Here is a 23,056-nt window from a genome sequence, read left to right as displayed (position 1 = left end):
CAACACCCTTTATTATTGTACGACACCACCACGATAAAATGAAATGATCATTTTGGAAAATGGAGCGGGTGCACGAGGAAATTGTGGGGTGGAGGAAGTAAAAAAGCCGTATGATGAGATGCAGATTTTGTTATTGATGGGCCAAAAGACATGGGACAGCCCGTTCGAATAGTGGGAATTGGCCCGATTACTTCATGAACATTCTGTGACTGACTTGTGTTGTTTTTCGTACGGAAGGTGCGGGTTTCAATAGAGAAAGAACATAGAATACGATTTGCGATTCCTTCATCTCCCGTGTGATTCATTGATCTGATAATTGAGCTGTGTGATCGAATTTAGGGTTTGGGAGATGGCGTCGAGTGTTTTGAGGAATCTCATGAGATTTTCGTCACCGAGGAACACGAGCACGAGAAGTTTCAGCCTCGTAACCTCTCAAATCAGCAACCACACCGCCAAGTGGATGCAGGTACATCCATCACAACCAAATATCAGTTTTGTGTCGTTGTAAATCACCTCGCGTTTATTGCTAGCATATCCTGAACAAAGTATCTTGTGTTTCATCAAACTAAGTTATGGAATCAATTTAGGTTTATTACTTGTTTTTATTTGTTACCTACTATTTATTGGATGCTAGTTACATAATTTATTCGGTAGAATTAGCCAGATGTCCACGGTCACCTTCATTTGCCAGGATTTTTCATCTTTAGCCTTTGGTGGTGGTTTCCTTTCTACTTTCATTGTTGTTTTAGGTTTACTCTGATATTTGCTGGTGTATGACAAATTTGTGGATATGCGCAGCTTAGTTCCTTTTTGGAATAGCCTCTATGTGCGGTATCAACGCTTATCTTACAACTTGATAGAATAGAATTAGAGAGGTAAGTAACATCAGGAATGGCTAGATCATGTGTGCACCTGGAGCGGGGATGTGATAAAGGAATGTAGTAAATTACTTTGGATGGAAAAATCTTCCTAGAGGTTTGCTAGGTAAATTGTGAAGAAGAAATTTGCATTTAGAGGAAAGAAAACTTGAGGCAGCAGAAAGTGGGAATTAACGTTTGAAGTAGCCTGAGGGAAGGGATCTACAGTGCTGAATGTGAATTACTGTTTAGGGAATGATCACTAATCCTTCAGATCTATCCCTAAGCGTGAGCATGTTGCACTTTTGATGAATAAACAGAACCAAATTGAAAATATCATCGGGAAAAACAATTGGGTTCAGTACTTCAGCTAGAAGAGGAACGATTCCATTTATTTTGGTTTGGTTATCCATGTTTTGTTTGGTTCAACCTATAAAACTTGATACTATCACTGTTTAAAGAGTTGGCAATAGATTGAATGACAATTATAATGCAGCAAAACTGAATAAAAATGCTGAAAATACACAGCCATTGCTTTGTAACAATCACAATACGGTTTTGATGGGTGCCTTGTAAGGCGAAATGAATAACTAGGAACGTAAGGTTGATTAGTAGGAATGGGTGGCAATGATGAGAATGCAGTACTACTCAAGAATACGATGATAATAAATGACAACCTCCAACTTGATTGAACAAAATTCAAGGATCAGTTCACAATGGAAATTTTGAACAGTTCATCAGCAATATAGGCAACTTCTAATGATTGAACGATGGTGATAGTGTCAAACAATTTAACCACGTGACAATGGATGCAAAGAGTTTAATGTGGCGGTGGTAGAGCTTTGAGGGTGAACAAACATGGAATGATATACTACGACCCAGCTTTTATTCTGTGATATACTGAGTTGAGAACTTTTAAGAATGAGATAAAGACAGGTGTTAAAAAATTGGATTCTACATCTCTGAAGATATCTCTACGTGGTTGAAATTAGTGTACGGTGGATGATTAAATTGAATTGTTCAATTGCTAACCAACTCAATTGAAATTGATTTGTTGGATATTTTTTCAATATAGACCAGTTTAACAAATTTGATTGCCTTAGCTTGTTTTGTGGTTCTATAATGTGAAAACCAACATCTCTCAAGGTTTTTTGAGATTGCACAAACATTCCTGTATTTTTGAACATTTACAACAATCTCTTTTAAGGAGACAGGATATAATGTACAAGTGGTGTCAGTATAACATTTTTCAAACAATTAAAGGATTAATGCAGTGATAGAGAAAATTAGTAGGTTGTGCAATTCACAAAACGATTGGAAGTGTTAATGTTATTTACTCTGATCTAAAATAAAGAGGACAGTGGCTAACTGGCTACAGTCAGTTAATAGCAGTACCCCCTTTTCAGTGGCTCAAACTTCATGTATGTTTACTTTATTAGCAAACTTGTGGAATTCCTGCTTAGAATTGTGCTCAGGAAGATGTGAAACTTAACGTTTGTTACTACTGTTGTAATAGGATACAAGCAAGAAATCTCCGATGGAGCTTATTAATGAAGTTCCTCCAATTAAGGTCGAAGGCAGGATAGTTGCTTGTGAAGGAGGTATGGCTTTTTGTTCAAAATTATCTTCTAGATCTTGCACAAGATTTAGCGGAGATACAAACCTTATATAGTTTCTGGTCATACATTATTATAGAAGTATAACTAATTTGGGTATTGCTGTCGTGGTTTCAGATACCAATCCTGCACTTGGACACCCGATTGAATTCATATGCCTTGACTTGCCCGAGCCAGCTGTTTGCAAATATTGTGGCCTACGTTATGTTCAGGATCATCACCATTAAGATTGCTTTCTCCATGTATTCTGGTGTGCATGTTCGAAATTTCTGCCTGTTTTTGGTTACAATGCTTCTGACTAAATCATGGCGTAACAAATATACTTCTTTGTTAAAATTTGCTAAATAAGATGCTCATGTACTATGTATTTTGTTTGGTTAACGTTGTTAAGTGCATTAAGTAATTGTGACCCGAGGTACAGCTTCATTGAGCAATCTATTTTATTTAATTCTTAATTTGCAATCTCCTGAGCCCTAGTTACACTACCTTTTCACAAGCCAAGATAGTGAATGTAAGAAGCAACATTGAATGCTGTAAGAAGCTAGCTCGTTAAAGTTGCCTTTGAGGTCCTAATAAAGTAGAGATTGTAATAGATTTTGGTATTCCAAAATTAGACTCTAGTTCTCATAGTTTAACTTGTAAGAGATTTTGTTGTTTTTATAACGAAATTGTACTGGCCGGGCAGAAAAGAAACTGGTAAATTGGTCAAATGACTGATTTAAAAAACTACAATAATGGTCTAAAGAAAAAGTAGTCTAAAAGCATGAAAGCCGGTAAAAACTGGTTTAAATTGGGTCAACGAAAAATAATTATTATGTCATTTTAATCCTTTTTTCTTAAAAAATAAAAATTAATCTAAAATATTAGTTATTTGCATTTTATGTATTATTGAATTTTTATACTGATTTTATCAATGCTAATTTTAATTTTGAACCATGTTCAGATTTGAAAATTTTGGTATTCCAAATTCGACTCTTTATGTGTAACATTGATTTCTATATTTATAAAAAATGACATCAAAACAAAAAGCATAATTTATTTATATAAAAATCCCTTCAAGGTTCTGAATTTTTTTCATTTAACCGGTTTTTATACTTTTTTTTCCTTGCCACATCTGATTTAATTTAATAATTAAAGAATTATTAGAAGTAATAATAAAACATAGAATTAAGAGACAAAAACTATATGGAGTCAAATATGGGAAGGAAATAGTGTACTTAAACTAAAAAGAGTTGAGGAAAATGGGATGATTTTCAGTACATTGTTTGAAATGGTTATGAGGATTGTTTGAAAGAACCTTTCCTCTATCATAAAAGAATAATTTTTTATATTTAAAAAAAAGAATAAAAATTAAGAAAATATATTATCAAATAAATATAAAAAAAGTTCTAAAGATTTTCAAGAAATAAACGTAAGCATCAGTCAATGCATTAAAATTAATTGTGAAGTGAGAAAAAGAACACTCAAGGTGATATCAAACTCTGGATTAGTTGCTACATTTAGCGATGATAAATATTGAATAGTGATGATCAAACACTGCAAAATTCAAATTCCAAAACCTTGCCATCAATTAGGGAAATCAATAAATAGGCAGAGAAATTATGAAACAGACCAAAATGGTAAAAGTGTAAACAAAGTTTGTTGATATGTTGATGTATCCACACAAATTAATACAGAATGATAAATTAAAAATTACCCCTTTTAAAGAAAAAACCAAAGTTTGAACACTGCTTTTTAGAAATAAGTAGAAGGTAATTATATAAAATACTTATAATGTCTATCAAAATGAACGTGAATATTTGTTATTCTACTATTATTAATTTAGAAATACGTCTAAACTATTGAAGAACGTTTATTCCTGTGCAATTCAATCAAAATGTTGCAGAAGATAAATTGAATAACTTTTTAATGTAATGCAAGAAACATTATGCATCATTTTCATTACACATTGACACAGACACAGAACAGCAAAATAGGAAGAAATTAAAGAAGACAATGGCAAAAGAGTTGTTGTTAGTTGTGCTCAATAATGCTGTCCAGCTTTGCTCTCAGTTCTTTTCTTAATATCTTTCCAGTCTGAGACTTTGGAATTGCATCAACAAAATACACTTTGTGTATCTTCTTGTAAAACACTACCTGTTTACAACAACAAACAGCTTCTCATTTTCTAGAGAGAAATCATTATGACATATATATATATAACCATAATAATTTGTCAACATCATCTTATTTTGAAAAATTAATCTTTAATAACTTTTTTTCACAATTTTTTAATAATAATTTATGTAACAGTTGTGATTGGTCTATTTCAAATATACAAACTAATAAAATAATAATACATAATCTGTTGTCAAAAAATTATTAAAAATAATTGTCAAATTATCAGAGTCCTTTTACTTTATTGATTTGTATATGGAAAAGGATATTTTAACACCATTTTTTGACACCATTTTGACACTACACACGTGTCAAAATGTAATTGGACGATTTTAAATTAAAAAAGTTGAGACAGGATATATTTGGAAGAGAAAAATTAAAGTTTATTTTTTTAATTTGAAATGGTGTTAAAATATCATTTTCCTTTGTATATTTAAAAGGGATCATCACAAATGTAAACATTTGTATACATTTGTAAAAAGTTATTAAAAAACTTTTTTACATTTATTTTACATTATTCTTTCTTTTTTTTTTGTTTTTTATATAATTATTTTACTGTTATTGGAAATAAATGTAAATCATTTTATATAATTATTTTTATATAATACGTGTCACAGATTATTTTTATTTTTCTATTTGCAAATACAATTCATGATTAATTTTACTGTGTAATTGTACCTGTTTAGCTACAAAATCCTTTACAGCATCTTCTGTAAGATCAAAGGCAACAACGAAAGCGACTGGAACTTCGCCAGCAGCGTCGTCTTTTTGCCTGTTACAACGTTATTTTGGCTGGTTCCAATAAGAACATTACATATATATATATATCACTGCACAGAAATTACAGTACTGTCAATGGTTACTTACGGGACAACAGCTGCATCTGCAATGGAAGGGTGGCTCCTGAGAAGGTCTTCAAGTTCTGCCGGCGGCACCTGGAAGGCTTTGAATTTGATGAGTTCTTTGGCCCTGTCAACGAGGAAAACCTCATCGTCATCATCAACGTAGCCAATGTCACCTGTATGAAGCCAACCATCTGCATCAATGGTTTCTGCAGTGGCCTTCTCGTCATTCAGGTACCCTTTCATCATCTGAGAGCCACGGACGCAAATCTCGCCATGGTGGTTACGGGGAAGAGAGAAGGAAGTCAGAGGGTCAATGATCTTCATTTCAGCATTTCTCACCACAGTTCCGCACGAACCAGACTTGGTTGGAAATGGAAACTTTGCAAAACCCAGAGACATGGTCAAGACTGGTCCACTCTCTGTCATCCCATAGCCCTTGATTCACACAGAAAGATGTTAGATTGAGGAAGAATGGATGAATCAATGCATGCATGAATGCATGGGAAGAAGAAGAAGAAGAAGAAGAAGAGGTTACCTGTCCTATAATGGCGTCAGGCAACCTGTTCCGCAGAGCCTCCTCCGCCTGTAGCCCCAGCGGCGCAGCCCCCGACATCACCAATCGTATTGAACTCAAATCGTACTCCTCCACCGCGCTGTTCTTCGTAAGTGCTACCACCAGGGGCGGCACCAGAATCGCCACCGTCACCCTGTGCCGCTCAATCGCATCCAGCAGCGCCCTCATCTCAAACTTCTCGATCAGCAAAATGGCACTCCCCGCTCTCATCCCGCACATCATCACGATGTGCATGGCGAATATGTGAAAGAGAGGAAGCACGCACAGCACAACGTCCTCTTCTTTCAGATACATGTGCGGGTTCTCTCCCTCCATCTGTTGCGCCACGCTGGTTACCAAACTCTTGTGCGTCAGAATCACCCCCTTCGCTAGCCCCGTCGTCCCCGACGAAAACGGCAGCGCCACCGTGTCCTCCACTGATATCTCAACCTCGGGAACCTCACTCTCTTCACCCTCCGGGAAAGCCGAGAAATTCTCCGGTGGGTCGTCGACGGTGACCACCTTGAAGAAGTGGTGCTGCGCTTGCTGATCGAGCTTGTGGACGTGGGCGGAGAGGGTGACGACGAGCTTGGCGTTGGAGACGGCTAGTTGTTTGGAGAGTTCGGCGGCGGTGTAGGAGGGGTTGGCGGTTGTGGCGACGGCGCCGAGCATGGAGAGCGCCATGAAGGTGAACACGAACTCCGGGGAGTTGGGGAGGAGAATCATGACGACGTCGCCCTTCTGGATGCCCAGCTTGGACATGCCGGCGGCCACCTTCCGCGAGGCGCCGTGAGTGTCGGCGTAGGTGTAGGATCTGGCGGCGGAGATGAGGCATGTGCGGTGGGCGACATCGGGAAGTTTAAGGAAGCAGTATTCGTGGAGGAGGAGGTTATTAGGAAGTGGTATGTCTGGTAACTTTGATTTGAAAATGTGGGTAGTTTCGTCCAAAGCACCTAACATTGTGTTTGATTCTTATGTTATATGTTGTGTGTGCTGAAACAGAGGAAAAGGCAACTTGGTTTAATAATATTGATTAGGGAATAATGTTTAATAATATTTTAACAACATCTTTTTTATAATTTTTTTATAATGCGACACGTGACATATTTTATTGATTTATTTAAATTTATATTTAAAAAATATTTAAAATAGGTCAATCACAAATTGTCATATATGTATTGTTAAAAAAATGTTGTTAAAAATAGTTTTTTCTTTTATAATTTTTAAAATGTAAATGTGTGAGATCTTATTTGATTGCCCATAGAATTAGAATTTAAAGAGAGACCTTTGTCATTTTTAATTCATTAATTTTAAAATTGCAATAAACTTTTGGCGTCCATGTAATGTAAGAAGTGGGTGAAAGAATTATGGGCATATAAAATCAATGAAACAAATAATATTTTCAACTCAAAATTTATTGATTTAGTAAAGACATATTAATTTCTCTTTTAAAGTCATAACAAGGAATAATACTTTTACATATTCATTTTACACATAAGATAATAATAAAATGATCATCATATGCATTTTAAAAAAAAAGTAAAAAATGAAATAAAAAATGAAATAAAAAATTTAAATATGTCAAATAATTATTTTTAGTAATATTATTTGTTATTCGCCCAAACAACATATTCAGATAGTGACAAAATTATTACTTAAAAATTATTCATACATATTTTAAAATCTGTGGCAGACATATGTTATTCGCTCCATAACATAACATTTACATTTATTTAAAAAAAAAATTATACTTTTATAAGATAAAATATGAATAAAATTATAATATCATTCTAACCAATTTAATTTTAATTTTAATTTTTTTAATAACAACATGTTAAATTATAATATCATTCTAACCAATTTATAAATAAATATTAAAATAATAATGTATGTAAATAATAAATATTTATAAATATCAATTATTCACGGTAGATTTTATGGACAAATACATGCATATATAAATATTGTTTTTCATCCTATATGTTATACGTCAACATCTAATTATTTTTTAATCCATCATAAATTTTATACGTCGATTCACACATATTAAATACATATTAAATGATTACTTCAACTGATTTATTTGATTTAATATAATGTTAATGTATTTCATGATAAATTATTATAAATATATAACTAAAAATCAAAATATTAATTTATGTAATTAAACGAAATACCAATTTATATAATTAAACAAACAAATAAAGTAAATATTTAAACTAAACCATTCAAACAAAACATTTTTAAAAACTGTAAAACGATATTTTTATTAAAAGTTTAAATATCTCTTATAATGATATTTTTATTAAAAATATTATATTGACTAAAAATAAAATCAATTTATAATATATAAATTTATATAAATGAGACGTAAGACTAACAATCTTTTAAAATAATTAATTTTGAAATATCACTTAATAGACTTGAAATTAAAATATTATTTTATTAAATATTTTCACCATCAAATATTTTCATTTATGATAGAAAATCACACAGAAAGTTTGAATAATTGCCATTCTATCTTTAAAGGACTGCTTCAAACCTTCACAATTATCTGGATTTCGTGTTTGGAACTTACAACATTATTAAGCACACGAAAATGATGTCCCTTTCTAAAAAAAGCCATTAATAATATAATTACAAAGAGTTCCCTTCTAAAAAAAAGCCATTATTTACATTGATTTTTCATTGTGTCTTTTTCATGTTTCTATGTGCAAGTTTTCAGCCTTTACAAATCAATGAAATTTGGAAAATATGCCAATTAATTTATTATGTCTTGGGTTGCAAGTTAGAGTTTACGTATGTATATTATAGGAACACTTATTAAGAAAAGTACACATATGAAAATATTTAGCTTTATATTTAAGATTTTTTTTAATCAGCAAAAAATAAAATTAATAAAAAACAGTAAGGTTGCTCTAACTCATTTTAGATTTCAAGAATAGGAAAGTTTGATGTTAATTATCTCAACTATATCCAATAGTGCTTAAGAATCGAAATCAAATACAATGTAATATTTCTTCCTTCTTCTTCGTTGCATCCTTCAATATGTCTTTCAAAACTAAAACTGTGACTGAAATCTAAACATGAAAGAGAACAATACGTAGATGCGATTAATCTTAACGATATCACTCAAAGGACTTGATTGGAACATTACTGAATGAAGAAATTTTATTAAGTGTTTTCACTTATGTTTGATTAAGAATTAACACTAGAACCATTAAAGAAAGACATAGGAGTTTTGTCAGTAAAATATATAAGACTAGAACAAATCTTCATTCACTATAAAATATTTCCAGTTTCTGGTATTAACTTAACAAATTTCACAAGCACGAAAAACTGTGATGAAGTCCATTCATCAGTGTCACTCAGTTGTTGACTGCAGAGGGAAAAAGAAATTCAAACAGCCAAAAAAATGTAACCTGCAAAAGAATGAGGCATCATGGGAACTGGAATGAACCACCGATTTGGTTGGTACCAGCAGGGGGATTGATGGCCACCCAAAGGAGTGATATTGTGATTGCTATGAGACCTGACCATACAAAAACAATGGTAGGTGTCTTCCCTCTCCTTCCCATCAATCCTTTTGCAAAAGGGTAAAGATGGGTCAAGACCCAAAAACTGAAAAAAACACCACCAAGTAGACGGCTCCACTGAGGTATCACACTGTATATGGTTCTGCTAACTCCAACTGCTATTCCTATCAGGTTAACCATCATAATTGTGATTGGTGGTATCATAAGGGATGTCCATTTCACAATATATAGATCAGCAAACTCATCATCTACATCATCCCCAGCAGATTTTGATGTCAAGGTGAAAGAGATTTCAATTCCTGCTATCACTTTGAGCAAACCCTGCAGCACAGCGGCTAGATGTGCACTTGTTCCTCCAATCAACCAAAACTGCTCATTTCTCCACCACTCTTCCAGCTCAATGCCGGACCACTTGATTTCAAGCACAGCCAGCATGCACAAAGTCACAGTGATGGTCAAGAGATAAACAAGGAAAGTGACGTTGAGAGTTTGAACAATGAATTGGCCAGAGAAGAGGGAAAGTGCAGGGAGGAAGCAGTAGACAATAAGGAAAAAGGAAGTGAATGGATAGATTCCAACATTAAGGTATGCAATCCGTTGGAGAAACTTCATTCTTGGGCTAGCCAGAAATGCATTGTTTCTTGAGAAGAATATTTCAACCGACCCAGTTGCCCATCTAAGGACTTGATGTAGTCTGTCAGTGAGATTTATGGGAGCAGTGCCACGGAATGCATCACGCTTGGTAACACAGTAAACTGATTTCCATCCTCTATTGTGCATCCTATAGCCAGTAACCACATCCTCAGTAACTGATCCATAGATCCATCCAACACGCTGTCCCCATTCGGTTTTATCCTCGTACCAGCAAGAGATTACACTGATGGCCTCTGCCACGGTTGATGCATCAAGAAGCTCACGTGGTATGGTGAGGGCGCCAGGAGGGCGTCCATTCTTCACTGCAGGGTGATCAGCAAGTGGCCTGCCTTGGAACTCTGCCACTGGAATTGAGTCAATGAGGAAAGTTGAGTTTCCAAATCTCTTAGGAAACAGTGATAGATTCATTTCTTCTTCTTCATCCTCAGAGTCACCCATCCTCAGTGCCCGATTCTCTTCAGAGACGTTAGCATTCTTCTTTCTTTTGCCAAAACAGCAACTACAACATCCAGAATGATGTTCCTTAGAGCGGGGAGGATCAAAACCGTAAAGAGCGACCCTTCTGAAAAGGCAACCGGTTCCTACATAGACTGGACCTTGAAGTCCATCAAGTGCTCTCATGTTGACATCAAAAAATACGGTGTTATGATTGGCATATCTGTCGGAAGGATCAATCCCCTCAAATCTTTGTGGGAATTGAACATAGCAAATGCGATCACCACCACGGTCCATCATAAAGCACATACCTTCTCTCATTGCCTTGGAGTTGTAGATGTAGTGGTCGCAATCAAGATTGAGTATAAAAGGACCATTGGACATGATGGCTGAGGCTCGAACTAAGGCATTCATGGCCCCAGCTTTTTTGTTGTGATCATAGCCTGGACGTTTCTCTCTAGAAACATAAACAAGAAGGGGGAGACGGATATCTACATCAACCAAGTCAATAGGCTTTTGGTCGTCAGCATTTCCAAGGAGAGGTTCATCACTTGGAGGTTTCAACATCACCTGCATCATTCATCATCTATGAATTATTCATTTTCATCTCAAAGAATAATCTTGACACTTGGCATGTATACAATATGTTTAATACCTGGATTATACCGGCATGATCACCTTTAGAGTGCTCGGATGAAGGATTCAACCAAGTGCCTGGCCAGTGAGTTCCATCAGCCATCCATGTTGCTTTTGGAATCTTTACCGGTTCAACAGGTTCATCTACCTTAGTTTGTCTCTGCAGTTTCATAGCCCTCAATTCCTCTCTTGCATGAAAGGCATCTGACCGACGCCGGATAGAATCGGGCAAACCATTGATCCTGACCTTGAACTCATCATACTCACGCTTCACTCGTCTACGATCCTTGACAAAATCTGGTTTCACTTTGTTTTTGTAGGGATCTCTCTTTAAGTTGAAATATGATTCAGGATTCCTAGGCTCTATATTGTGCTTACGACAGAATGGAACCCACACATTAGCAAAGCTGGCAGCTTCAGCCATTGCCTCAAATGTCAAGAGTGCACCTCCATCATCAGAAACATAGCAAGAAAGTTTCTCAACTGGATAGTCTGCAGCTAGGATTGATAAGATGGTGTTTGCAGTGACAAGAGGTGGTTCTTTCTCAGGATCAGCAGTAGAAACAAAAACATCTATGCCTGGAAGATCTGATTTTCCAGTAGGATTGTTGGGACTTGGCACTTCAAATTTTTCCTTCAGAACATTGAGATCTGTGGAACGATTTATTGGGCATAGCTTGGGTAGTTGATCCAGAAGCCAAGAAAAGGCAAACCATATCTCACAAACCACAGACATGCCCCATAGCCAAATTGCATCAGTATTTTTGTGCTTCACCCTCCATGCCAAGAACAGTACCAGGACAACCAACCGAATGAATATGATGAGACTGAAAAATTACATGCAACGCAGTTGTTAGAAGACACACGGTTGGTGTGATGCACATTAGTTTTAAAGTTACTGATTATATCATATTATACAAACTATAGGCAATCTGCTTCAGTTCTCCCATAAGATCATACATCTAAAAAAAGTTATCTAATATAATTCATTTGAAATGCTTCCATCAAAGTCAATTATCATTTGTAACATGAAAACAAGGTGGAGAAAGTATCTTAATCACTCATTTAAATTTTTTTACTAAAGAATCTAATGCAAAAGAAAACAAAAGTATTCTAACCGATATGGGCTGAGAACAGCGGCAGGTATCTTGAGTTTCCTGGTAAGTGGCCTCCAGGGTCTGTTCATCAGATCCATTGGCTCAACAACATCATCATCCCCATTTCCACTTCCAAAATTTCCTCCCTTTGGCCAAATAGCATTACCATAGCCATAGGTACCCTTTGTTTCATAGAGCCAACGATTGTGATCAAAATCTCCAGTCTGGCTTCTCATTAGAGCTGACTTTGTCGACTTCATCAAGGACAATCTCCTCTCCATTTTAGACACTCCACTTGAGGGAGGAAGCGGATATGGTCTTCCATTTCGTTCATCCACAGCAACCTCATCTAGTTCTGTGCTTTTGTAAGGCTCTTTGCATCCCGGGCACATTCCATCTCCTGCTTTTACAGCATCTATATAGCAGTCTCTACATATCTTAAAGTCACACTCACAAGGTAGAATATCCACACCACGTTCATCGCTCATCACCTTACAATCACAACCAGGAACTGCACACGAAGACCCTTTTGCACCAGCCATCTGTGGATGGCTAGCTTCGGATTCTATCACCTTATCCATTAGGTGGGCATGAGTAACACTGTTGAATCCTCCCGTGAAAAGGGAGCTTGACACATATTGCTCCTCAACTTTCTGTGAAATTGATGGATCCATAGGTTGGTTATCAGGAGTCAGAGGCATATGCACTGTGTAATTCATGAAATCACTACTCCCAAGTTCACTGTCAAGATCATCTCTTGAGTAGCTGATGTAGCGACCCGAAGAAGTTCTTCGCCCAAACGTTACGGTTGGAGGCAAAGGAGGCTTCGGGCCATCAGATGCCTCAGAAGTTGCTGACTGAGAATGAGATAACCGGCTTGCTTTGAATGGTTTTGATGACATATTCGAAGGAAAAAGATTAATCTCAAAGGTCCTGCAAAATCCACAACTTGAGCTATCAGATCTTCTTCAGCATTGTGTTATAAAGACTGGAATCAAAGTTCAAAGCTGAATCTAAATCCATAATCAATAAATAAATCTGTACAATGATGACTGAGAAGAGAAATAAATGATCAAGTGAATGGCAACAAATTCTCTGATACATCAAATAAATGGCAACAAAACTTTATAGGAATCACAAATCGGCTAACCTATGAAAGGTTATAGATTCAGCTGAATCAGAACTACCCAAATGCAGACACTCAACTCACGGACTTTCAGTTGTTTAAACCTCCAGTAAAAGATCCAGGGTTCTTCTTCATCGTTCTCCCAATTTCTGAGAACTCGAACCAATAACCCACGTTAGGACTAAGATGCCGATGAAAAGGGTTCAATGCTTCATCAAGTATTCGAAGAATTCGAAGAAGGAGAAGAAGAAGATAGTAGAGAAAAACGAAAAACAGAAATGAACAGATAAATAATCCAAAGAGTGTTGTGCTGAACTGTTAAAGACAGAGAGTCACATCAAGTCAGGCTGAGTTGGAAAACTCCATTGACTTCCCTGCATTGCTTCAAAAATTCTCAAAAGTCTAAATTTCAGGAAAATAAAATGTCCCCACTTTCACCTTTCTCGCCTCTATTCTCGGCAATCAATCAGCCCGATACAAATGCAAGAAAGTGATCAGAATCACATAAAGATCACACCTTGTGTAGAAAAAAACACACCCATGAACGCATGGGAAAAGGGATTCATCTGAGAGTGATGGCAAGATGAAAAAGAGAGCAGACCTGTTGCTTCAAAAAGTGAATGCCACTCAGCTTGAGATGAGATCTGACATCCTTGTATTGTATCTGATCCTTAGAACAAAATGGTGACAACAACGTACAGAGTGTTTTGAAACTGATTGCAAGAGTTTATAACATGCCCTCCAATCTTATATTATTGTCTATACACGCTTTGACAGAGAGATGTAGTTAGTGGTGAGCAAAACTAAGCACTACTGCTCCATGATTCAAGCTCTCGTTCTGGTATTTTACTCCAAAATATAAAATTGTTATATACGAAGGTTCTTGGATATGAAAATATGAAAGAGAAGTGGGGTCCATCTGCCCATTGCTTGGATTTTATAAAAAGAGAATTTTTTTTCCCCTTTTAATGACAACTATTTTGAAATCATTTCCCAGTACTTTTTAGATGTTGTGATTAAAAGAGAATTTTAGTGTCGGTTTCCATCCTTGTTAGAAAATTATATTTAGTTGAATTTAAAAGAAATTTAAAAAAAAGGTAGTAATTTATGGCAGCCCTTTAGAAAAATCTAAAATTATAATTGCATAACTATTAATTTCACTAAAAAAGTTTATGAACTAATTTATCATCTATTAACTTATTAATTAGTTTTGTCAAATATATTATTGGTAAAAGCTGGGTAATCCCATTAAATAAATATGAAGAAACTAGTCCTATAATATCTTCCATAATCAAATATGATTTTACTTATTATTATTTATTGACAATTAAAATTTGTATTTGAACTATTAACAAGTAAAAAATGAACTAAATTTCATATAATAGTAAAGGGAATCAATAAGAGAAGAAAAGTAAGAATTATAAACCCTCATTTAAAAATCCCTAACATATTAAAAGAAATAATTAATTATAGATAAAAGACTCAAACTAAAAAGAGAAAATGTTATAATAAAAAAAATCTCTTAAACTTCATTATGTCATATATTTTAACGTATAACATAAAATAATATTTTTTTAAAATTAAATTTCATGACTAATGATCAATTTGACTAAAGTCAAAGAAGTGTTGTTATTGACACGTTACAACATTATCGACCCGTTAGGCTGTCACCAAGCGTCATGAAACACTCACTTCCTGAAACATGCAATTTCAATTTATTTCTAACGTCTCCATTCTTTCTATTAAATTAATCATTAAAGTTGCAAAATGTTAAACAAATATTTTAAACAAACAATTTATTAAATTATGTGAAATATTTTAATAATCATAAATGTTTTATAATTACAGTAACTTTAACTTAACTTATTAGACCTTTTTCCACTTTATGGTTTGAATATACACTTTGTGATTGGTTGCTTTAAAGTTTTGGTTCGAAAACCACTGGTCAAAGAGTCGTTGATTTAAATTAAACAAACATTACATAGTAATATTTTATTTTAATTTATAAACTATAAACTTTTCTTCATTTTACATATTAATTTATTATCAGTAAATAGTATTAAAATTTTAATTTATGTATCGTAATATATTTTTTGAATATTTATTTTAATTATTAAAATTGACGTTTTATTTGAGCTTTTAATGTTCTAAAACTATACATATGATATTTGTATACATATAATTTAATTATTATAATAATTTTATTACTATTATCAGTTTCACTCAAAGTTGAATTGCAGTTGAGTTAATCAAATCAATATGTGGAATGATAGTTTAAAAGATGATTTACTCATAAATCTGGCCACTTTGACTATGTTATTATTCATATTTTTTAGACTTCATTCAGAGAATGACACGGTGACATATTTATTACTAAATTCTGACAAAAAAGAAAAACTCGGGCAAAAAACTCAAAGTGTCCTTTTTCCCGAAAACTCAACGGAAGAAGTTATGTTTATTTATAGTGCGATTAAAATCATATTATATATATATATATATATATATATATATATATATATTAATAAACTTACGAATTTATTTTGTATTATAATATTTTCTTCTATGAAAATATAACTTTCTTTTATCATTACTATATGATTTCCAATCTAGTGAAAAACCTATTTTTTATGAAATATTTAATATATAACAATTAAATAATTTATTTTTTGTCTATGAAAAAGTTATTTACTATTTATAATTTTTTATTCAAATTTTTGTTAACATGATATTTTTAAATAAAAATAAAAGAAATGAATGTTGTTTTATTAATGAGTGTCAAGGATTAAACATAGTATAAATATTTATCTTAAAATAAAAATAAAAAAAATATATAAATACGATTTTGTTGAAAAACATAGGTAAGTGCAGTGATATTTAACTCTAAGAAAATGAAAAAGAAGAGAAAGTTTGTTAGTGTTGGTGGCAATTTGCAGAGAAAATGGAAAAGAGCGGGAAATCAGAAGCGGCGTTACGTCGCTGCGCAAAAGCTGCATTGCTTCTCCATTCCTTCAATTCCTCCAACTCTCAACACCAGGTAAAAACCTTCTCTCTCTCTCTCTCTCTCTCTCTCTCTCTCTCTCTCTCTCTCTCTCTCTCTCTCTCTCTGATTCTCACAAATTGATTCATGAATCGATAATTGATATCAGGAAAAGTGGGAGAGAGAAATCCATGACCTGAAAATTCAGTTGGTGAAAGAGCGTTTCATGAAGAAGAAGATCAAGCTCTGCGCCTTGGCGGAGCTGTTCCTTCAGCTTCTCTTGTGTCTCTCCATTTCGACCTTCCTCCTCTTCTACTTTCTTTGATCTATTCTTTTGCTTCCATCTACAGACACTTCTTCTTCTCGCTTAGCCAATATAAAGTCTTCTTCTACTTCCTTAATGTCCACACGCACTGTATGCTAAATGAATTTTTCCTCTCATTTTAAATCTCCCGCTCTTTGCTTTGAATCTAATAATTGGATATTTGATGTTTCCTCGTCTGTGTTTGAATTCCTTTCATGAATATAGTGACGGAAATTTTAGTTCATTTGATTTATAATGATCTGTATTTATGGGTATAATATGAAACGTGTATTAATTATAGATTATTATTATATGGTAAAAAATTTCTTAATTTTGTCAAATTATGATATAAGTTAGGTAAAATCATAAACAGCTGCGTGGTTAAAGGTTTCAGTGGCTGTAGAAGCTCAAATGCTCAACTATATAGCCTTAGGAACACTAACATTGGTTAACAATGATTCGGCATTAACATATTTTTTAAACAAAATTCGTAATACATTTTTCATGTTGCCAACTCTCGAAAAAAAAGTGAAAACTATCACATGATATAAAGGGGCATAAATCAGTATAGAAGTCTCACAAATCATAATCACCTTTGTAAACAATGAAATCAAATTAGTTATGATAATTATTTATAAAAATTATATATGATTACATCTATCTTCATTTATTGGGTAATCCCTGAATGAAAATAAAATAAGTGGGTGTTGTTGGGCTTTTAGCCTGGACAAATTTGGTCATCAAAAACGAACTTACAAGCAATTATGATCTTTGATTGCCATTGAAATTCTTTTCCGTCAAGTACTATCGAAGTTATACAACAAACTAACCAACCAAAGAATACAAAAACAATTGCAGGAGACAAATAAAAAGGATGAGCAAAACTACAGATAATACAATTATAAAGAAAAAACAAAGTGATTCAAGAAATAATTGAAGCAGTTTTAGTAATATTGGCAGGCCTGCAATCACAAGTACACAGTTTTCTAGATCCTTCCACTACACGTTGAGATCTTTTTGTGTGAAGCTTGATGTTCACCAACTTCCCAGCCATCTGTAGCATCAAACATAGAGAGAACCATAGTAAAGGAGATGCCTACCATCATTCCTTCGAAAGACAAACCCCAAAATACACTCGACATAAAAGTAAACCAAACATCACAGAATATTATATGCCTACACCAACCATTTTCAAGTAGTTAAGAATTGTCAAGAGAATTATAGAAATATTAAGCCATGTATAGGATTAGACTGCAAGTTTTCCATGATTCCTCAACAGACATTTCTGATGGTTTCCAATAAAATTAAATGTACATACAATACTAATTTCTCCAAAAATTAGTATGATATAAGGAATAACTAACGGTTTGGCAAACAGATGTAAGCACAAGGAGAAATGTAGGTTAATAGTGTCGATGTTGATAGCAGAAGGATATTTCATTCTTTCACATATCTCTTAAACAAACACCAGGCCAGCACAGGGCTAGTAGTGTCACACAGACAGAATCTTACCTAGGCCTGTTAAGAAGCGCACTTCTAAAGAGCAAAAACTAAGAAAAAATTGAGTTTCTCTAGAAGCTAAAAATAGTTTATGAATTAGCCAATTAGTACTAATTTTCTCATAATTTCTCTAAATTCTTATTTTTAACTTGTGTATGATATAATTTTAACTTATGACAGCCATTTAAGTTTTTTCTTCTTATTTTTCTCTTTTAGAAGTGCTTATGAAGAAATTTGTTCACACATACCCCTAATATAATCTAGAAAATGAAAGGCAAAGTAAAGCTTCTACAAAACAAAAGCAGCCCAAAACTATTTTTAAGGTAAAATGTCTGTGAACAATACAAGTAAACTAAGTCTGTCAATATTAAGCCTTAACATATTCTGATCGCCACCTTTCTTCACTTGTCACATTTTTCTCTTTTAGAAGTGTTTCCAGAGAAGTTTATAAACATACTCCTAATAAAATCTAGGAAACAAAAAATTATAGTCACAGCATTTAGAGCAAAGTACAACAAAAAGAAACCCAAAACTTATTTTAAGGTAACACGTCCTTGAAAGTGAAACACTACAGCTAACTAAGTGTGTCAGTATTAAAAAAAGCTTAACATATTCCGATTGCCACCTTTCTCTTACTGATCATATTCCACTTCATTCACTATACGGCGTCAAGAAATAAACTCATAAAAATTATAAAACAAATGAACAAATAAGCATAATTGTGTTCTTTTTCAAAAACTAAACAAAACTACCCCCCGGAAGAAACCACTGATGGGCAAGTTGAGGGTTAAACCCAACTTAAGTTCATTATGTGAACAAAGAATCTAGAAAGAATAATACGAACAGAAACTTAAATAGAAAAACAAACAGTAGCAAACCATTTTCCAAACCAAGTCTTCAGGACCCAATGGCTGAGCTGGACTAGAATACAGGAAATGCCTTGAATACTGAAAGGAAAAAGGAAAACATCAAACATCAAACAAGCAAGAAAGGCAATGCACAAATCAATTTTAGAAAATGAAAAATCAGTTAAATTAAATTCTACATGAAGGGAATTACAAACCTTAGCAAGATTTTGTTGCATTTCTTTGATACGAGCAGGTCTGATGCCTTTCAAATAATTCAAAAGCCAACCTGGCTTTAGGGCATCATTAGAGGAAATGAACAATGCTATCTGCATATAGCAAAAAGTTAATGGCAAATTCCCATAAATAAAATAAAATAACACACTCATACGGCCTCCGAGTTACCAGATAATAATCATATAGCATATCACACACTCTGCAGTTTTGGTCACTGGGTATTCGTTACCTTGGAGTGTCTTTTTAAGGTTTTACTTTTAACAAGAGGCCCAAATTCAGTAACGGTGTGCAATTATGTACCGTTGTAACATATATAAACCAATAGATATTCCCATTGTGCCTTGTCACAGTCCACACCAAAATAAATACCATCCCAAGCAAACAAGTTATTTTAACCATTATTTTATTGCAATTATACCATTAAATCTCAATTATGTTCTTAATGTAATTAGATACATGATATAAATGCATACATACACACCTTCCTGTAATCAAGTATTCCTTCAAAAGGAAGCTCCAGCTCATCACTTATTATAACTGGAATGCATCCACTAACAATAGCATCAAATAATCTCGCAGAGGATGGAGTGTCACCAGCCGGGCTTAGGCAAAATAGAGACCTGATGATGTGCAAGGCAAGCAAATAAATACAAAAAAATAAGGAACCAGAGTTCATCTATCCAAGTGCTGAACTTATATTACTTGCGCATGCCAATTTGAGCAGCTTCTTTTCCCCCCTCCCCAGCTGTTCCCTCCTCTATACTCACACCATCAGCCCCACGTAATTCGTCCACAAGTTTAGAGCGTATCTTTCCTCCCTGAAACAAGATCACAAACAAAGCAACTAAAAATATAAAAACATGCAGCCATGAAAGTGAGCAAAAAAATTGAGAATGCTGCATACGTAGGGTATATGACACATCCAAAAATCACAACATACTTTTGTCAATATCATCTCTTAAGGCTGATTTTAAACTAACAGTGAACAGAAATTATCGAGAAAGAAATCATTTATCATATCCAAATAAATAAATACTTTTTTTCTTGAAAAAACAATTCTTACTATTTTTGGTGACAAGGGGGGCCTTTCCTGCATCACCAAAATTCTGATTTTAGTTGCTTAAAGTCAGTTCTAACTCTGAAGAACTAACGTTGACAAAACCAGAAAAATATACACCGATACTTCAACATAAGATGGAATAGAAAAGTTAAAATTAACTCAGATTTCTAGATTCAAGTGAAGTGACATCAAATGCAGATAGAACTTTTAAAGCTTCCACCTACCGGTCAATAAATTAACCAGGCATCACACAATATGCTTACCGCATTTCTCTTGAGCCGGCCCCGAAAGAAAAGCAGCATATTTCTCTTAGGATTTGTCTCAGCCAAACACTTGGCATCACATAAATCAAGATTGGGAACATATGGAAGAATCAGGTCCTTCTCCAGAAAAACCTGTCCTGGCTTGTACCTGAAAGAGGAAAACGATCACTGGATGCCACTTCCAACAAAAAATAACATTGAATTTATAAAGTGGTGTGAAAGTTAAAAAATGACCAGTTCCCTGTGGAATCCATATCAGGCAACAACCATATTGCTTTCTTCACGTCTTTTCGAACAGACTTAAAAGACCAGGGATGATGCACAGGGATTATGTGATCTCTACCACCAGAGCGCTTCCATGCAGGTTGATCAGTGATCCACTTCAAAGCTTCCTACATCCACAACAACATCAGGCATAATTATCCACATTGCACTAGCCATCAAACCAGAAAAAAAAGGTTCTAGTATTGTTAATAGTCAAGGAATAAACTCTCAATTCCCTCCAGAAGTATCCCTCTCTCCTAAATACTAATATTGTTACTAGTTAAGGAATAAACTCTCAATCTCCTCCTGAAGCATTACCCTCTCTCCTAAATACTAATTTTTAAAGAAATATACTGTCTATAATCTCCTAAATATTGAAAAACCTTTCAAATTAGTTCTTAAATTGTAAGTAAAGTTTCTCAAACTCGGGGGCTAAACATATATTATGGACATTGATACTTGGGGAATAGTTTATATGGTTTTATCATGTAGGAAGAGAAGGGTAATAGTTGGATAATCAAATTGGTCGTTAATGCGTAATTGAAAGAAGGTAACATTAAGAGAATGAGAGCATTAGAAGAGCACTCACACCCTATAAAGGGCCTTGCATTGTTGTTTTTCCATGAGGAAGAAGCTGATAGTGGTAAAGAAGGGTACGTAAAACAAATCAGCCTCCTCCTGTCGGTGAACCCTGATGACACTGTTCAAGAGCCTCTTCGATTGGGGTGCGATGAGATCCGCCCAGAGCCAGTAATCAATGGAGTGCTGCATTAGCAATCACAACCAACCGACACAATTAACAGATCAACAAACGGTGATGGAATAAAGCGAGGAGAAACGGAAGGATAAGGAAGAAACCTGTTCGATGAGACGGTGAACGGGACTTCCATTGGAGGTGAGATTGGAGGTTTCTCGGTAGGTCCTTTTGAAGAGCCAGAGCAAATCGTAGGTGAACTTTGGGGGCATGTCGTAGACGTAAACCCTAAGGGGAAGGGAGAGCGGGTAGTAAGGATCGGTGTACAGCCTGTCCATCTCGGAGCGATAAACGGCGTCGTCGAGCTTGGCGACGAGCTCCTCTTGTCCGGCGTGGGCGGTGTCGTCGGAAAGGGAGGACGGCGTGGCGGTGAGGAAACGGTCGAGGGAGACGAGGAAGGAAGTTTCGGCATCGGGAACGCGGACATTGGTGGGAGAAAGGGAGGGAGAGCGGAGAGGAGAGAGAGAGAAGAGGATGAAGAGGAGAGAGAAAGCGAGAAGGAAGAGGAACAGAGTGGCTCGCGATTTCGATCGTGGAATGTACTTTCCGGCCATTGTTACTGTCGATCACTGCACACAAAAATTTACAGACACAACACCACGCATCTATAACAATATCAAGATACAATCTCTCAAATTCTCCAGATAATGTTCCTTCATGAGTGTATTGCTAAATAGTATTTTTAATTTTTCACCTCTTTGTTTAATTTTTACTTTATAAAATATATTAATTATATATATACATAAACTAAAGGAAAATTAAAAGAAAAATCATTATAAAATATCAAAAAAAATTACAAACTTTCACTTATGTAAAATAATATTTTAACACCAATTTTTGACACAAAATTGACATTTTTGTGATTAGACGATCTCAAATTAAAAAAAATGTCCTTGTTCCAACCATCCATCCAGATTTTTTTTAATTTGAAATTGTTTAACCATATTTTGACACATGACAATATCAAATGATGTTGAAATATCACTTTGCTTTACTTATAATCAATTACAAAATATTAATTTAAATCATATATATTTCATTGTTTAGGTTTAACTTGACCTACTCTTATTGAAAATTAAATCAAATTAAGCGTGAGATATTCTTATTATAATCTATTGTTTTTTAGAGTTATTTCTTTTTTATAGATATTATTTGGAGTACGGAATGGATATTAAATTTTGATGTTAAAGTGAATTTAACTTTTGACACTTAATAATTAATACAATAACAAATACATATAATTTATCTTTTTATGTATGAATAATTATACTTTCAAATTTATTAGGATTGTGATTTATATATTCGATCTCATTCATGATCCATCAAAGTTTATTTAACAA

The 23,056-nt window shown here is 34.3% G+C and overlaps 5 protein-coding genes across 7 annotated transcripts; 2 read left to right on the top strand and 3 right to left on the bottom strand.

Annotated features, from left to right (window-relative positions):
• Nucleotides 1-205: 205 nt before the first annotated feature.
• LOC106779709 (NADH dehydrogenase [ubiquinone] iron-sulfur protein 6, mitochondrial) lies at nt 206-2,935 on the top strand. The gene is made up of 3 exons (XM_014667890.2): nt 206-466; nt 2,374-2,458; nt 2,591-2,935. Exons 1-3 carry the CDS (start codon nt 350-352, stop codon nt 2,698-2,700), a joined length of 312 nt encoding a protein of 103 aa, XP_014523376.1. The 5' UTR covers nt 206-349; the 3' UTR covers nt 2,701-2,935.
• Nucleotides 2,936-4,486: 1,551 nt separating this feature from the next.
• LOC106778160 (4-coumarate--CoA ligase 2-like) lies at nt 4,487-7,061 on the bottom strand. Its single transcript, XM_014666091.2, has 4 exons — nt 6,011-7,061; nt 5,498-5,910; nt 5,309-5,402; nt 4,487-4,609 (listed from the first exon to the last, which is right to left on the bottom strand). Exons 1-4 carry the CDS (start codon nt 6,986-6,988, stop codon nt 4,487-4,489), a joined length of 1,608 nt encoding a protein of 535 aa, XP_014521577.1. The 5' UTR covers nt 6,989-7,061.
• A 2,220-nt stretch (nt 7,062-9,281) lies between these two features.
• Nucleotides 9,282-14,363, bottom strand: LOC106779011 (cellulose synthase-like protein D3). 3 transcript variants are annotated; one of them, XM_014667043.2, is made up of 5 exons: nt 13,951-14,362; nt 13,537-13,661; nt 12,408-13,319; nt 11,309-12,116; nt 9,282-11,223 (listed from the first exon to the last, which is right to left on the bottom strand). In XM_014667043.2, exons 3-5 carry the CDS (start codon nt 13,286-13,288, stop codon nt 9,469-9,471), a joined length of 3,444 nt encoding a protein of 1,147 aa, XP_014522529.1. In that variant the 5' UTR covers nt 13,289-13,319; nt 13,537-13,661; nt 13,951-14,362; the 3' UTR covers nt 9,282-9,468. The 3 variants fall into 3 exon arrangements, with proteins under 3 accessions (XP_014522529.1, XP_014522522.1, XP_014522539.1); XM_014667036.2 differs by having other exon boundaries at nt 14,114-14,362; XM_014667053.2 differs by lacking the exon at nt 13,537-13,661 and having other exon boundaries at nt 14,114-14,363.
• Nucleotides 14,364-16,387: 2,024 nt separating this feature from the next.
• On the top strand, nt 16,388-16,983 carry LOC106779726. The gene is made up of 2 exons (XM_014667908.2): nt 16,388-16,546; nt 16,659-16,983. The coding sequence occupies exons 1-2, from the start codon at nt 16,451-16,453 to the stop codon at nt 16,812-16,814; spliced, it is 252 nt and encodes an 83-aa protein (XP_014523394.1). The 5' UTR covers nt 16,388-16,450; the 3' UTR covers nt 16,815-16,983.
• Nucleotides 16,984-17,545: 562 nt separating this feature from the next.
• LOC106779365 (probable arabinosyltransferase ARAD1) lies at nt 17,546-22,370 on the bottom strand. The gene is made up of 9 exons (XM_014667460.2): nt 21,821-22,370; nt 21,554-21,727; nt 20,933-21,090; nt 20,699-20,846; nt 20,078-20,193; nt 19,857-19,995; nt 19,357-19,467; nt 19,172-19,240; nt 17,546-17,847 (listed from the first exon to the last, which is right to left on the bottom strand). The coding sequence occupies exons 1-9, from the start codon at nt 22,268-22,270 to the stop codon at nt 17,716-17,718; spliced, it is 1,497 nt and encodes a 498-aa protein (XP_014522946.1). The 5' UTR covers nt 22,271-22,370; the 3' UTR covers nt 17,546-17,715.
• Nucleotides 22,371-23,056: the final 686 nt, after the last annotated feature.

This window comes from Vigna radiata, chromosome 2 (genome assembly GCF_000741045.1).
Source record: "Vigna radiata var. radiata cultivar VC1973A chromosome 2, Vradiata_ver6, whole genome shotgun sequence".
In the NCBI taxonomy this organism is placed as follows: domain Eukaryota; kingdom Viridiplantae; phylum Streptophyta; class Magnoliopsida; order Fabales; family Fabaceae; genus Vigna; species Vigna radiata.
The sequence above is the reverse complement of the archived record's forward strand: the minus strand, read 5'-3'. Positions and strand labels throughout refer to the sequence as shown.